Below are 15328 nucleotides of genomic sequence, written 5' to 3'. Positions count from 1 at the left end.
AAAAGCTTCAATTAGATGACCATTAGTCTTTTCCAGCAATAAAATTCTGATTCTACAGAGACAGAACGTTAATAGTGAACAGATCATAGTGACAATGGTGAAATCAGGACTCTAACCCAGATCTCTTAAACTTCCTTATTGATGTCATTTCACAACATGAAAGACATTCTAGAGGCTCATATACCTGAAAAACTACAATTCCTGAAAATCCTTCCCAGGGCCAATCTATACATTCGAGGGGCTAACTTTTACTCCAAATGTATTCTGGTACTGGACAGATACTCCATAACATGGAGTTTTAATAACATGGTTTTAGTATCAGTATCACACCCACATTTTGGATAAAAACACCTCAGGAAAAAAAAATCCCAACTCAGTGGGGAATCATTCCCCAAAACACCTTTCCTCAAAATCACCTGCAAAAAAACAACCCACAGGAAGACTTTTTAAAAAGGGGGAAGAATGTACAAGTGAACAGTAGAATAACTATAAGATGAAGTATATACAAAGGAAGGGGTAACTTACTAGGCTCTGGATGTAGCATTTTCTTAATGGTTTTGGCTGCCTCTCCTCCTTTCTAATAAGAAACAAAGGGACAAATGACTAGCCATTCTGCCTCTCAGACTCAATCCAGTACCTTAAAAGTGGCAGCTGAAAGACCTGACAGCAGAATGGAGACTTGGAGCGTTTCTCACCAGAGGCATTCAATGGTGAATAGGCGAGCTAAGAGAGTAGGGCTTTGGTTTTAGTTGAGTACTGGCCAGCTCAGGTGATTATGAGTAGGTGGCCATATAACTTATCATTCAGACTAGGACTTCTTTTTAAGAATGAAAGGAGTGTTAATAATTGTACTGGGACAATGGGGAAATTAGGATAGTCCCAAGCAAACCAGGATATACGGTGGCCTTGTTATAAAGAACCCCAGCCAGCAGCAAGGTAGGCAGGGGACCTACAGAGTGACCTTTTCAACCACGTAAGGTAATCTTACCTCGATGTATCAAGGGGTAGGAGCCCAGCAGAGGCAAAACAGAAGATGGGAATCAGTCTTTCCACCAACATCTCTCCTACTAGGATCTGTTATAAACCTATCAATTTCCTCAGATGCCATTTTCTCATCGATTCCTATATCCCCAGCCCTCCAGAGTATAACTTCCATTTTAAAATTGGTCCTAATAAGACAATAATACTCAGAGCACATGGACTTGACCTCCAGTGTATATCAACTCTGCATCCTGAGAGGTACATGATAGAATCTTGGGTATCAACACTGCTAAAGTGCAATGAGTGAGTAAGGTAGCAAGGAAAGTGTGACCCGTCAAGGTATGGGAAGAGCAGATAACAAAAGTGACAAACTGCTGTTGTCAAGTCTTTCCCTGAATTCCTGACTTAGGATAACTGACGTGAAGAGCAAGTGGAATCTAACCCTCCTTGTTAACCTAATCTGTGAATAACCTTGGAAAGGGAATGACTTCTTTTTTACAGAAACAGAGTGAAGTTGCTGGTGACAGAAGTAAATTTTATTTGTAAGAACACTATAATTCAAGCTCATTAAGGATTAAACAGGCTTATCATCTGGTCTAGGAGTCATACCTGCCTTTATGATATTGTGTCTGTGGCGAAGTACTTCCAAATGACTTATCAGTGCTTTCTGGGCGAATTATCCCGTGTTACATTGTTTAAACCTTCCAAAAAACACTTTATCATTATTCATCTATGTCCTTACGAGGAGACACCTACTTCTTTTGGCTGAAATCAGGCAAATGTACTCAACCAGCATGCTTTTAGCAGATATCAAACTCAAATTATAGGCTCAGTAAATAGTACGAGTCATGTATGTTGTTTGTACTTTTGGTTGGGCTAATGGAGAAAAGGAACCAAACTGGTAACCAGAATATACCCACTCCTAATTATACCTCACTAAAGCAGGTGAGTTCAACCCAGTGTGAAGTTACATGGTTTATATAAGCAAGTGTGGAACACGCAAAGTGTAAGGAAGAAGGAGACTTCAGATGACTCCCAAGACCAACATCCAGGTGATTTCTAGCACCAAGAGAGATCTGCTGGAGGGGTGAGTATGGTAGCTATGACCAGAACTATGCTTATTGGCTCAAAACCCACTGATCCATCCCCACAGCTATACCCCCTCCCTTCATTTACACAAAGCGGGTGGGGGAAGCAGGCAGCAAAGTATCAGAGTGATACCAGCAAGAGAAGAGAATGTAGGGGAAAGTCAGGTCCTACAAAATAGTCTAAAAATTTCAGAGCAGTCAGCAGCATGTCTCAGCTGCTCCAGCAGACCCAGGCTGCAAATCCAGCTCCATCGCAAACTACAGGAGCCTTGGAGGTCATTTAACTTCTCTAAGCCTCAGTTTCTTCATATATAAAATAAGGATAACAGCACTAACCCTACCTTAGGAAAGTTTCTTGTAAGTATTAAAAGTGGTCACATATATAAATGTGCCTGACATATTAAACACCCCCAAATAATATGTGATAAATGAATGACATGCTCAAAAATTAGCTATTTTTATTGTTTAACATTTATCTTTGTGAACAGCAATGTCTCAGTTGAACGTCAGGTGAGGCATTCCTATTTAATTTGGTGACCCTGGGGAGCACTGTAGATTTTTTGAGGGATCAGCTGCAAATGTGTGATCATGAGAGTTAAGTTTAGGAAACTTATGTTGGCAGTAATGACTAATAAGTATTAAAGCTGAAAAGAACAAAAATCTGGGAAGCAGCTACTGGAACCAAATTTTCTACAACGGCCAAGGTAATAATCTTTTTTCATCCCTAGAATTATATTTCACTTCATCTGAACCAGAAACAGTGAATTCCAATATCTATTCTTCCACCAATGCCCTACCTGTTCTCTGCATTTCAGAACCCTCAGCAGTCACTGATCAATGTCCTTTCTTGATTTTTTTAGCACTTAGTTATGACAATTAATACAAAACCTTCAAATGCCTGTGTCTTTCCCAACTATCGGTAACACTGGCTATTTTCCAAGTGGCAAATAAGACATATGTAAAGTGCTTAGCAGAGAGCCTGGCACACATTATAAGCTAAATAAATGATTAAACAAAATTCTTGCAGTTATTAAGATTAAAGAGGCACACATAGTATGTTCCTATTAAATATTTTTAATCAATAAATAAACATAAGATACTTTTGTGGAACAACTTAACTTTATTTACAGCAAAACACAAATATAATTTATCATCTAAGAGGAGCAACTAGAGTTGCACATGTGCTCAGAAATTGCTAATTTTTCCAGCTTTCAATTTTTAAAAAAGGAGATCCAGAAAAGGTGAATTACCCTATAAGAAAAGGGAAAGAAAAATATAAAAAGGCAACTTAGAAACAGAACATGCCTGGGAGCAATGGGCCCTACTTGGCCTGCTGACTGCCAAGGACTAACAAGGCAGCTCTGGGCAAGTCATCTTTCTACTTTTCCACTCCCTCGTCCATAAAATGAAGATCTTCCCTTCTCTCTGATTCAATGAGGAAGAAAGAAGATACAAAAAAGACTACGTAATGGAAGTATTTCCCAAGCTCAGTCAATCTCAATCAACTTTAGATTTCTGCCATATCCATGTAAACACATTTACCATTATTTTTCTTTAAATTGACTTTTAAAAATTTTAACCTCACCTTAAGCAATAAATTCATTAAAAATATTTTATACATGCTGGTTAACTTTTCCATATATAAAAATAAGTGTACTATTAAAATTTAAATATTTATTCAAAAATCACCTAAAATCAGCTTACATATCCACAAATAGTAACCTCACCCTTATAACTTAAAATCAAAATTTTAAACAGAGAATCAAGTAAAAAAGAAATGTAATTTCACATTCTCACAATAATCTGAGGTTAATCCTTACAGATTACTATTCAGTTCTTTAATTGTAAGAGACAATACTTAAAGTGTGGGGCACCAAAAATTGAAAACAGAATCGAATCTTCTTAACCTATGTCATCTTCATTTGAATTAGGATTTTAGTTCCTTTAATTTTAAAAGGCTTTAATTCTACCCTTGAGTATCTAAATTCAGACTAAAACAGTAATAAAAACAATTACTTCTTTCTAGAACCCATAAAAAAAAATTAAAATTAGGGCGCCTGGGTGGCTCAGATGGTTAAGCGTCTGCCTTCGGCTCAGGTCATGATCCCAGGGTCCTGGGATTGAGTCCCGCATCGGGCTCCCTGCTCCTTGGGAGCCTGCTTCTCCCTCTGCTTCTCTCTCTCTCTCTCTCTCCCTCTGTCTCTCATGAATAAATAAATAAAAATCTTAAAAATATATATATAAATAAATAAATAAAATCTTTAAAAAAATTAAAATTAAGTGCTGTTTATTAACAAATGGAAGTGCTCTTCACCTGGCTCAATGCATAAGATAAACTCATCTACTTCTTCTATTAAGTTACTTCTTAACTCACAATTCAGAAGACAGCATCCATCTGTGTTTCAAGTTTTACTGGTCAATAAAGTTTCGCTGATCTAAATGATTCCAACTGCACTTTACAACCAAATCTAACAATCATCAGTGAAAGAGTACACACTTTTGGTCACCAGGATCCATAACTGAGGGCCACTGCTTCTCTTAGGAACTCTTAGTAATGAAAAACACACTGGCATAAGTTAAGTCAGTGATGATCCTTTGAACAATACGGACAACTTTTTGCTGTGCTAATAATGTCTAATAAGACTGGCGGTCATCAGTTCTACCTCACAAGCTTATTCTAAAGTAGAAGTGACAAACCTGGGCATAATTCTAAATTTGCCAATCTTTGATAGGTATCAATTAGCTGACTGAAGAACAAGTGGGAAAAATAATGTGCATCTATAAATATCCATGTTACCTTATCCTTATGACACGATCTCTATAATTTATCATAGCAATGTCCTCCAAGGCCATCTCTATGAGCCTTCTTTCTTTCCCACTAAAACTCGTAAGCAAGAGGATTATTTGCTATAATAAGTACTGCAAACCCGAGAAAAATCAGGTATCTATTAAAGTATCATAAAGCAGAGGGGAAACATTTTTTAAAGGGTCATATGCACTATTACAGACGATAAGTAAATGTTCCTAAAATGCAAGCTTGGGGGCGTGGTTTATACCTGATAATATCATTTCTGTTCTTCTAATTGCCTCTGCTTTATAAACTATGCACTCAAAAACTATTTGTTGAACTAATTAACAGACCAAAGGATAAAATTTAACACCTTCACAGCAATGGATTATCAGTAAATAGAAAGGCCCAGAAGAAAATCCAATAACTGATTCCCTAATCACCTTATTGAAATGTATGTACTATGAAAGCTTTTTCAAGTCACAAAACTGCCCTACCACTAGCCATATTTTTCCTGATAAACTAACCACTGGACCAACAAATTCATTCCAATTAAACACCTGAGAAGTGCTAATGAGTTTAAGACTTTATTCCACTGGCTAAAGCCAAACACTTTACCTGTAGATAACATGCTCTTAGATGAATTTATTTACAAAAAAACTGATTCCAGGGCGCCTGGGTGGCTTAGTCGTTAAGGGTCTGCCTTCGGCTCGGGTCATGGTCCCCGGGTCCTGGGATTGAGCCCCACATCGGGCGCCCTGCTCAGCGGGAAGCCTGCTTCTCCCTCTCCCACTCCCCCTGCTTGTGTTCCCTCTCTCTCTGTGTCTCTTCGTCAAATAAATAAATAAAATCTTAAAAAAAAAAAACTGATTCCATAAAATTGATAGAACTAATGACTGGGAAACAGGAAATGATCATTATTAATAGGTTCAAGTTGAGAATATGGTTATTATCACAGCTATTATCTGATGCTTAAAAATACATCTTGATGACAATACTGGGGTTAAGCTTATTTACACAGCATTTTTAACAGTTCATCTAATTGAGAGCTTTCTCAATTTTTCACATTGTACTGTGCTATGTGCAAATAAATGTTAGATATCGAAAGTGTCAATCTCCTAAAAGCTTTTGGTGAGGTTCAACCTAAATAACAATACAAAGAGTTGCAGCAGTGGCAACCAGAGCAAAAGCAGGGGATAGGCCCTGGTGCTAAGAACTTGACAAGTGTTATTTCATGCAGTCCTCACCACAACCCTATGGGGTATTACTGCTTTTATTACATAGCTGAGGAAGTGGAGAGTGAGTGACTTAACAAAGGTAACCCAGTTATCAAGTAGTTGATATTCACCCCCAGGCAGCCTGACTCCAGAATTCATGCTATTAATCTCTACCTAACTTATGATAATCAATAAAGTCAAAGACTCACATGAAATAGAAATAGAACTAAACAGCTATCTCACTTATAAATATTATGACCAAGTAAATATAGTTAAATGCTTCTCCCCATTCACAACTCCTATTAACTAACACTTTGAAACAGTACAGTTACCGACACTATTTGAAAAGCTTTTGGGGGCGCCTGGGTGGCTCAGTCGATAAGCGTCTGCCTTCGGCTCAGGTCATGTTCCCAGGGTCCTGGGATCGAGCCCCCTGCATTGAGCCCCCACATCTGGCTTCCTGCTCAGCGGGAAGCCTGGTGTCTCTCTCTGTCAAATAAATAAAGTCTTAAAAAAAAAAAACCTTAAAAAAAAAAAAGCTTCTGAAGGTGCTTTTCCTACATTTAGTCATAAGCATCAAGAAAGAGATCATAAACTCTCAGTGAAACTCAAAACTTCGTACTAATGGGCTATTAATCTGCTAGCTCTACAGGTTCTAATATCAATTAGTCTTAAATATCAATTCAGGGAAAATATTATTAGATGCAACCAAAGACTTAAAGGGTAAACCCAGGATATACCCCAATATGTGTTCTAGCATACGTTCCTTGATGTTGGTAGAGCTCTTATGAGCAGTACTTCAACACACATTGTGCCTTCTCATTCCACATCAAAAAGTCACAAAACTATCCTGGCTGCCCCATTTGCACAGGTCTGTTACCAATACTGTAAGAACAAGTGTCGGCTAATAATATCACAAGTTATAAGTACCAAAGGGAAGGAAAACAAGCTCAGCTTTTCTCTGAGACCTGGCATTCTGTTCAGCACACAATCTAAACTTTACCTAATGTAGTTCTTAAAAAAAAAAAAAAAAGATTTTATTTATTTGTCAGAGAAAGAGAGCACACACGCGAGAGGGAACACAAGCAGGGGGAGTGGCAGGCAGAGGGAGAAGCAGGCTCCCGACTTAGCAAGGAGCCTGATGTGGGACCCGATCCCAGGACCCTGGGATCATGACCTGAGCCGGGGGCAGACGCTTAACTTACTGAGCCACCCAGGCGCCCCCTTAATTTAGTTCTCACAAGAGCCCTTCAGGTAAGTCCTGGTACATCAGGAAACAGACCCAGAGAGTAACCTGACTACAAGGTCACACATTAAATGACACAGCAGTGACCATGTGTGTATGCTGTACCACACTGCCTTACAGAATAGCACAGTAATGCCCTTTTCCGATCAACAATAAAGAAAAATACTTTTTAAGTTAAAAGTATTTTAATGTTTTAAAAAAAAATCCTCCCACTTGTTACTGTCACAGTCTTACTGCCCAGCAGAACACCTTTCTCCTTCCTATTTTCTCTGGCTTACTCTTAATATCTGCTGGCCTCATTGTGCCCTGGAAAAGGGGCCAGCTGTTAGAATGAAACAGCAATGATGTATTCTTAACAAATCCCATTTTATAAGGCCACAGGAATCATGCAAATATTTTTGCCCTAGGTATAAGGTAATTCTACCAAACAGCTTTGTGTCCGTTACAAGAAATGTGAGCCTGCCCAAACATTTAGGAAATGAAAACAGTGAACAAACTATGAATACACTATCATTTTAATCACCGCTTTCTAAAGTCTTTAACCAACCCAGACAAGATACAAGAACAACAGCAAAATGCATAAAGGTAATCTCAGTACCATCCCAGAATCTGGCCTCCCACCACATTTTTGTGAAACATTAGGGATAGACAGCATTAGCCTCAAAACCCTAAGAGCCTCTCCCCTCAGGTGTTAACTGCTAAAGAAGGACAATGATAGATAAGATGTAAACCTGACATTTTAAATAGTTTTAAATTGGGGAAGATTATTGAAGGACTTCCCAGAACAGTATTTAATCAGCTTTAACAAGTTAAGGTGTATTTATGACTCCCAGAGGGGGCTTCCTTATCTGAAGCAAACAGGAGGAACTTTCTGTTAGCATAAGTTGTACTGATAATGGAAGGTGAATAGCTAGAAAAGCTTTTAACCAAAAGTCTCTATGTTCAGGAAATAAGTAAGAAAAGCTAAGTATATCTGAGCTAAACTGGGGGTGGGGGGGTAGGGTCCTGCTGCACGGACTAGGAACAAGGACAGGAGTAGATAAAAAGGAAACAGGAAGGACTGAACTAGAGGAAGTGTGAGGGGAGGAAGGAGGAGGAAGGAGCAAAGAAGACTGAAACCCAGAAAGTAATGATGGAGATGGGCAACTCAGGCCTAGAAAAATAAGGAAATAAATGCCTAAAACCAGGAGGTTTGCTAGAGCCTGCCCTGTGGAAAGGACTCTCCTCTTCTACAGACTACAATTAAGTAAATTAACTGGCCAAGACTAGAGAAAATGGGGTTCATCTGAGACACAGGGGAAGGTCCTGCACAAGGACACCTTATTGAGTATGGAGGCAACATTTTAGTGTTTTTTTTTTTTAAGTGTTAACTTAAAATGGGTGAATTGTATGGCATGTGAACTATATATTAATAAATCTGGTATTTTTAAAAAGCGTTAAGCTGGGCAATGTATGACTGTACTCATGATTTAATTACCATGATTAGTTCAGGAATACCCCCTAAATTCCTTCACCCAGTAGGGAGAATTTCCTTGTGCCTGGGGACATCTCTGTTGGAAAACATCAGTCTGGAAAGGAGACTAGGGTATAATGAATACAGAAGAAAAAAAACGGTGAGTTCTTTAAAGAGATCTTCCCCATTTTTGCCCTTGGAATTTTTGGCAGTGTTGGGGAAGGAAGCTTTTGTTTGGGGTATGCCTTGAAGTAGAATATCAGATTTCTTCAGGGGATGATCTAGGGCCAAAATCTACCTAGTCAAAGAGAAAACGATCTAGGGTGGAAAAGTCAAGTCAGTTCTGGAGAAACCCCAGAAGGTTTATCGTGAAATGATCACACAAGTCTTATCTCTGCTACCCCTAAATTGGACTGTACGCCCGTGCCACTTCCGACTGTTACTCGCCAAGAAGAGGGATGCTTTGCCATGATCCCAGAAGTTTCTGGCCAGCTGCCCACTGACGTAAATTAGAAAACCATTCGGGGACCGGCCTGGGTGAAGCGAAGCGCCACGTCCAGCGCTGGGCTCCCGCTTCCTCCCTCTCGATGCAGGAAAAGGGACGGAGCGGGGTAGAAGGCGAGCGGTAACGCCAGATCAGCCGTCTTCGCCCTCCTCCCCTTAGCTCGCTTCCGGGGAGGCGCCCCCAGCGGACCCCATCCCCACTCGCCCGCCTGGGGCCCGAGACCCCCGGGAGAAGGGCGGCGGCGGCGAGCACCCCCACGGGCAGCAGGCGCACCTCCCCCGGGGCAGCTGTCGCCGCGGCCCGCCCGGCCCGGGCCTCCCCGGGAGCAATAGGCTATCGATTCAGCTGCCTGTCGCTAGGAGCCCCGGGAGAGCGAGGCCTACACCGCCCGGCCGGAGCCCCGGCCTCGATTTCGCCACTTTCCCCACACCAGAGGGGGAGCCCGGGGGCAGTCGAGCCCAGCTGGGCGGGAGGGAGGAGGAGGGGAGACCACCTGCAACGGCAGCGGCCGGCAAAGGGGGTAAGGCCGCGGGGCTGCAACCGACAAGTCTCCGGGGGTCGCCCACCCACCACCCCCCGCCTCACAAGTTACGCATTCAAGTTCAGGCCGGTGCCCCTTAGCCTCCAGAGTCCCCGGCATTGCCCACACCGTAAGAAAAACACGACGCGGAAGAGGCCACTACAGAGAAGGGAGATGGAGCTGGGCCCCTCAGGGCGCCGACGGGGGCGGCCAACAGCCACCCGCCCGGCTCCTCTCCTCGCTCACCCAGCCAGCCCCCCGAGTCGCGGGCCCCGACCCCTCGGCGGCCCGCCCTGTCACCGCCCGGCCCCCAGCCCCAAGGCCCCTTCTCCCGGACGCCGGCGCCAGGGACTCGAGCTCCCCCTGGCCTCCAGCGCGCCTCGGCCTCCTCCCCCTCCGAATCCCCAAAATGCCCTCCGCACCTTTTTAAAGTACATGGAGGAAGAGTTTCCCATCAAACTTTGTCAGGCGGTAATCTCGCCCCCCCCCCCCCCGACCCACAGTTCCAGGGCAGTCATCAGGAGAGATCACTTTGTACTTGGGATAAAGCGAATTAAGGACCTGTCAACCATTTTAGGTCGTTTTTTACAGAAGACATCCTCTCCTTCCCCTCCCTCCCCCTGCAAGGGTTTGAATTTGACACCAAACCTTCCCACCGCAGAAGGGGGGTTGAGGGGGGGGGCGGAGGGCAGAAGGAGGGTGGCGAGGGAGAGCGAAGGGGGAGGTTGGAAGGGGGCCGGGAGGCGCGGGGCGGGGAAGGGGGTTGATTTACCTGAGACCAGCCACTGGCCTCCATTGTTGGAGAATTCAATGGCATTGACACAGCCGAAGTGGCCGAGGAGGTCCTTCTTGTAGAGGTTTCTGCAGCCCCGCAGGCGTCTCCTCTGAAAGTCCTGAGTGAGCAGGGGGTCCCCATGCAAGCCCCGCTGGGACAAGAAGCCCACCACTGACCTCATGCTGCCCCCCAGGCCAGCTCTCCTCTTCATGCTGGAACCGCCGCCGCCGCCGTTCGCGCCGCCGCCCCTCCCTCGGCCTCACGCGCGGCCGCCGCTCTCCCCCCACCCAGCCCTCCCCCCGCGCTGCGATCCGGATGGTTCTTTAACCAGCCATGGCAGACGGAGCGAGGTGTGCAGACACTCGGTGGCGTTCGCGGCTTCCTGAGGGTCCGCTCCCTCCCTTTCCCCCCTAGGCTCCTCCCTCTCCTTCTCCGCCTCCTCCAGCAGCTGATTCTCAGCTGCGGCCGCGCTTCCGCGACGCGCGGCCCTTCCGCCGGCCGCCGGTGCCGGGAGAACGCGGGCGGCGGCTGCCCCTCCCCCGCCGCGGGCTGCTGGCCGGAAGAACGCGGGCGGCTGGCCTGGAGACCACGGGCGGCGGCGCGCCTTTCCCGCCGCAGCTCCTCCCGGCGGTGCGGCCCTGGAGCACCGCACTCTGTGAAGTTGAGGGCTCGTAACAATCGGAGCGGTAGCGGGGCTGCGGTCTCGCCTTCCTCCCCCGGCGGCCGGCTCTAGGTCGACTACCCGCTCTTTTTTTTTTTTTTTTTTTTTTTCCGGTGGGGAAAATGCAACCCCGGGGTGGCAGAGGGGTGGAGGACACGCTGTGGTCGCCCTCCCTCATCCCGGTTCGTCTCATCCTGGGGCCGCCCGAGCCCTGTCCAAGGGAAGGGAACCAGCAGTTAGGGCTGGACATAGGGCAAGGCCGCTTGGGGGTTTTATGAGTGCACCCGTCCCTACCCCCGCTAAGTAAATTTTTAATACTACTTCCTACACACACACACACACACCCCAGTTCAGTTCTCTCTCTCTCTCTCTCTCTCACACACACACACACACACCCCAGTTCAGTTCTCCCTTCCTACAGCCATTCAGTAAAAAGGCTAAACTGTTCCGTCTGGTAGATAGTAAGAGTGGTATATGGGAAGAGGGGGGGGGGTCTTCATAAGTAGTACGAAAATGACCCAAACTGAGTTGAGAAAGCTCTGAGAAAACAAAGTACTTCTGTCCATTATTTCCAGGTACATGCGCAAGATGCAAGAAGCTTTATCCGAAAATAGCAATATACGTTATTTAATTGGGTGCAGTGAGCTCCTCTTCAAGGTCTTGAGTGTGGAGCTCTGAGGCTGTACAGCTGTTAACCAGCAGCTGCGTTCCAGGCCAGAAGCATCTGCACTTCAGCAGGCGGGGAGCCTCCGTGTTGTCGACCCCAGCGAGGAGACTGGGTGTTAAGTGCTTTGGAATTCTACCAGATACAGTAAAAGTCCCCCTGTCAGTGTGTTGCATTTTTCCTGGAAGCTATGCTCTGTCGTTGAAATAAACCATGGTCAGCTACTAAAATAAGCAGGTGTCAGTTTCACCTTTTCAATTTAGCAGGAATTCCATCCTCTGTATCAGAGATAGCAAATGGGCAGTTGAGTATACACCCGTGAAAGGTGGGCTGAACATGGAAGAGGACACCCATCAGACAAAATCACCTACTTCTACTTTTTGCAATAAGGTTAATTATACCAATAACATATGCAAGTAAGTGTTTAAAAGTCAACATTATAACAAATGTTGCTGAACGTATTCACCAAATTTCAGAAATTATGGTTTTAATGGAATATTGTTTTCCTAAACAGGAAAATGTGTAGTGCCGTCTTTTTAAAAACTTATGTTCTCAGGATGCTTCATGGTGTTTATTCATTATAATAGCCCCATAGGGCACCTGGGTGGCTCGGTCGTCAAGTGTCTGCCTTTGGCTCAGGTCATGATCCCGCGGTCCTGGGATCGAGTCCCGCATCGGGCTCCCTGCTCAGTGGGAAGCCTGCTTCTCCTTCTCCCACTCCTCCTGCTTGTGTTCCCTCTCTCACTGTCTCTCTCTCTGTCAAATAAATAAATAAAGTCTTTAAAAATATATATATATAATAGCCCCATAAAGGGCACCTGGGTGGCTCAGTTGGTTAAGCAACTGCTTTCGGCTCAGGTCATGATCCTGGAGTCCCAGAATCGAGTCCCGCATCTGAGCAGGGAGCCCGCTTCTCCCTCTGACCCTCCCCCTCTCCTGTGCTCTCTCTCTCTCTCACTCTCTCTCAAATAAATAAATAAAATCTTTTAAAAAAAAGTTTTAAAAAAATAGCCCCATAAAGGTCAGTAGTAGTATACCAGATTATTAAGTGATTTTTTAGCACCCAACATCTTTTTTTTTTAAGATTTTATTTATTTATTTTAGAGAGAGCACGAGCTGGAGTGGCAGAGGGAGAGGGAGAGAGAGAATCTCAAGCAGGCTCCACACTGAACTTAGAGCCCAAGGCAGGGCTAGATCCCAGGACCCTGAGATCATGACCTGAGCTGAAGCCAAGCATCCCTCACTTAACCAACTGTACCACCCAACATCTTTTCTTCATAGCAATACCATATTGTGTAATTAACATGTATTTTTGTGATTTTATTGGAGTGTCCCCAACTCTATTGTACACTCTCTGAGTGTACACTCACTGCTACGGGTGTATGTCCAGAGCCAGTACATCCTGGCACTCAGTGGCCACTTGAATATTTGTTGAATATTTGAATGAACTTAGGGAGCAGGGAAGAATTTGGAAGGGAAGGTAATGACTTCCGTTGTGGAAGGATTCAGTTTGAGATATCTGTGCTTCATTCCAGTGGAGATGATTTCAAGGCCAGTTTCCCATCTCACTGTTCCTTTGCTTGACATACTCAATCCACATATTCAAAAACAGGAGTCATTTGGCATCTTCTAGATTAATGAGACATCATTTATACCTACCTTATTTGTTTGGGTTGGGAGAGATGGACACAGTAATGATGTAGTTGAAGTGGCCTTTACTGTGGCAATATATGATGACACACTCTTGAGCTCTCCCCTCTTTAAACATATACCTCTTCTCCACAACTTTAAATGTGACTTGCTTTTCCCCAATCCCTGGAATAACTGTCCCATTTACCGCAGCCTAAAAATAGACCAGGATCTGATCACAAGCCAGCCCAGTTCTAGGACTTTGCTAGAAACTTCCTTAACTGTTCAGTGACCAACCAGAACAGAAATGTAGGACCACTCAGTCTGTTTATCTCCTACTGCTAGTCTGGGCAGCTTTTTGTAAGGAGAATGAATAAAATCTCTCTCTCCCTTGTCCCATAATTGGGGACGCCAGATAAAATGCAGGATGCCCACTTCAATATGAATTCCAGATAAGCAGTAATTTTTTAGCATATGTATTTTCTGCACAATATCCAGAATATACTTATATTAATGTAATTACTCATTGTTTATCCAAAATTCAAATCGAATTGGGAGCATCCTATCTTTTGCTAAATCTGGCGACCCTACCTATAATGTAATCCAGCTTCAAAAGATTAAGCCCCATTATATCTATTTGCTTTTGTTACAAATTTAACATAGTCTCGTGTCATTTATTGCAAACTAAAAATATCATACATAACTATATCAACTTCAGTGATCATATGAGCTTGGCCTTTCTGATATAGGCATTTATAGTGAAAAGTCCAGTGTACTTAGCTTAAAAATAGCAAATGAAACTGGACTCTTGAATAATCTATCCACTGCATAGAATGTACAGGGGAAAAGGAAAAAGAGTGAAAAATTCATGTTTTTCTTACGTAGGCCCAGAAACTCCTACATAATGACACCGTTTGAATTTCATTCTGGAAAAACACTATTTTGAAAACTCATTCTGGAGAAAACAAGATATGGAAATTACTTAACATGGGAACCCTTCCTTACTCCTTGCTTCACCATGGATTGAATACTGATCAAGCATAGAGTCCCCAGAAATTCATTTGTTCTTTGGCTTCTATTTTGTTTGACCCCAATATCACTGAAGGAAGAGTAAAAAATCTTTAAAAACTTACTAGATGCTAAGGAAGGAAATGCTCAAACATTAGAAATTATTTGTCTAAAGAAAGCCTAAGAGGGGCACCTGGGTGGCTCAGTCATTAAGCGTCTGCCTTCGGCTCAGGTCACTATCCCAGGATCTTGGGATCAAGCCCCACGTCGGGCTCCCTGCTCCTGGGGAAGCCTGCTTCTCCCTCTCCCACTCCCCCTGCTTGTGTTCCCTCTCTCGCTGTCTCTCTCTCTCTCTGTCAAATAAATAAATAAAATCTTTAAAAAAATAATACTAAGCCCCTTCTCACATATTTACTAAATTTTAACTTATTAAGAGCTACATATGGACACTAACATCCTTGGAAAAGTTTTACTTAAAAACATTTTCAACTCTAAAATAGAATAAACTGCTACTCATGGATAAGAGATATTAATTCAGACAAAGATCAGTGCTCTAACCATGTCATTTAAATTTTAAAGGATTTTATTTATTGGTCATTTCAAATAGACAGCAATTTTAATTTTGAAAAAAAAATCTATTTAAATACAAATTCCTCCAACAAGATCTATAGAATCAGAGGATATAATTTTATAGTTTTAGCTCTTACATTTAGGTCTATGATCTATTTTAAGTTACCTTTTTTTTTTAAGATTTTATTTATTTGACAGAGAGAGGCACAGCGAGAGAGGGAAC

The 15328-nt window shown here is 43.4% G+C and overlaps 1 protein-coding gene across 4 annotated transcripts in view; it reads right to left on the bottom strand.

Moving 5' to 3' along the window:
• The window catches only part of DCAF5 (DDB1 and CUL4 associated factor 5), a 98052-nt gene extending 87148 nt beyond the window's left edge, over nucleotides 1-10904 (bottom strand). For 3 of the 4 annotated variants that reach the window (XM_027570776.2, XM_027570777.2, XM_027570779.2), the window contains exon 1: nucleotides 10571-10904. In XM_027570776.2, coding sequence (XP_027426577.1) covers nucleotides 10571-10784 — 214 coding nt within the window. In that variant the 5' untranslated portion in view covers nucleotides 10785-10904. The remainder of the gene's footprint in view (nucleotides 1-10570) is intronic. The other variant, XM_027570778.2, reaches the window with a different exon arrangement.
• Nucleotides 10905-15328: the final 4424 nt, after the last annotated feature.

This window comes from Zalophus californianus, chromosome 6, assembly GCF_009762305.2.
Source record: "Zalophus californianus isolate mZalCal1 chromosome 6, mZalCal1.pri.v2, whole genome shotgun sequence".
Taxonomy (NCBI): Eukaryota; Metazoa; Chordata; class Mammalia; order Carnivora; family Otariidae; genus Zalophus; species Zalophus californianus.
The sequence above is the reverse complement of the archived record's forward strand: the minus strand, read 5'-3'. Positions and strand labels throughout refer to the sequence as shown.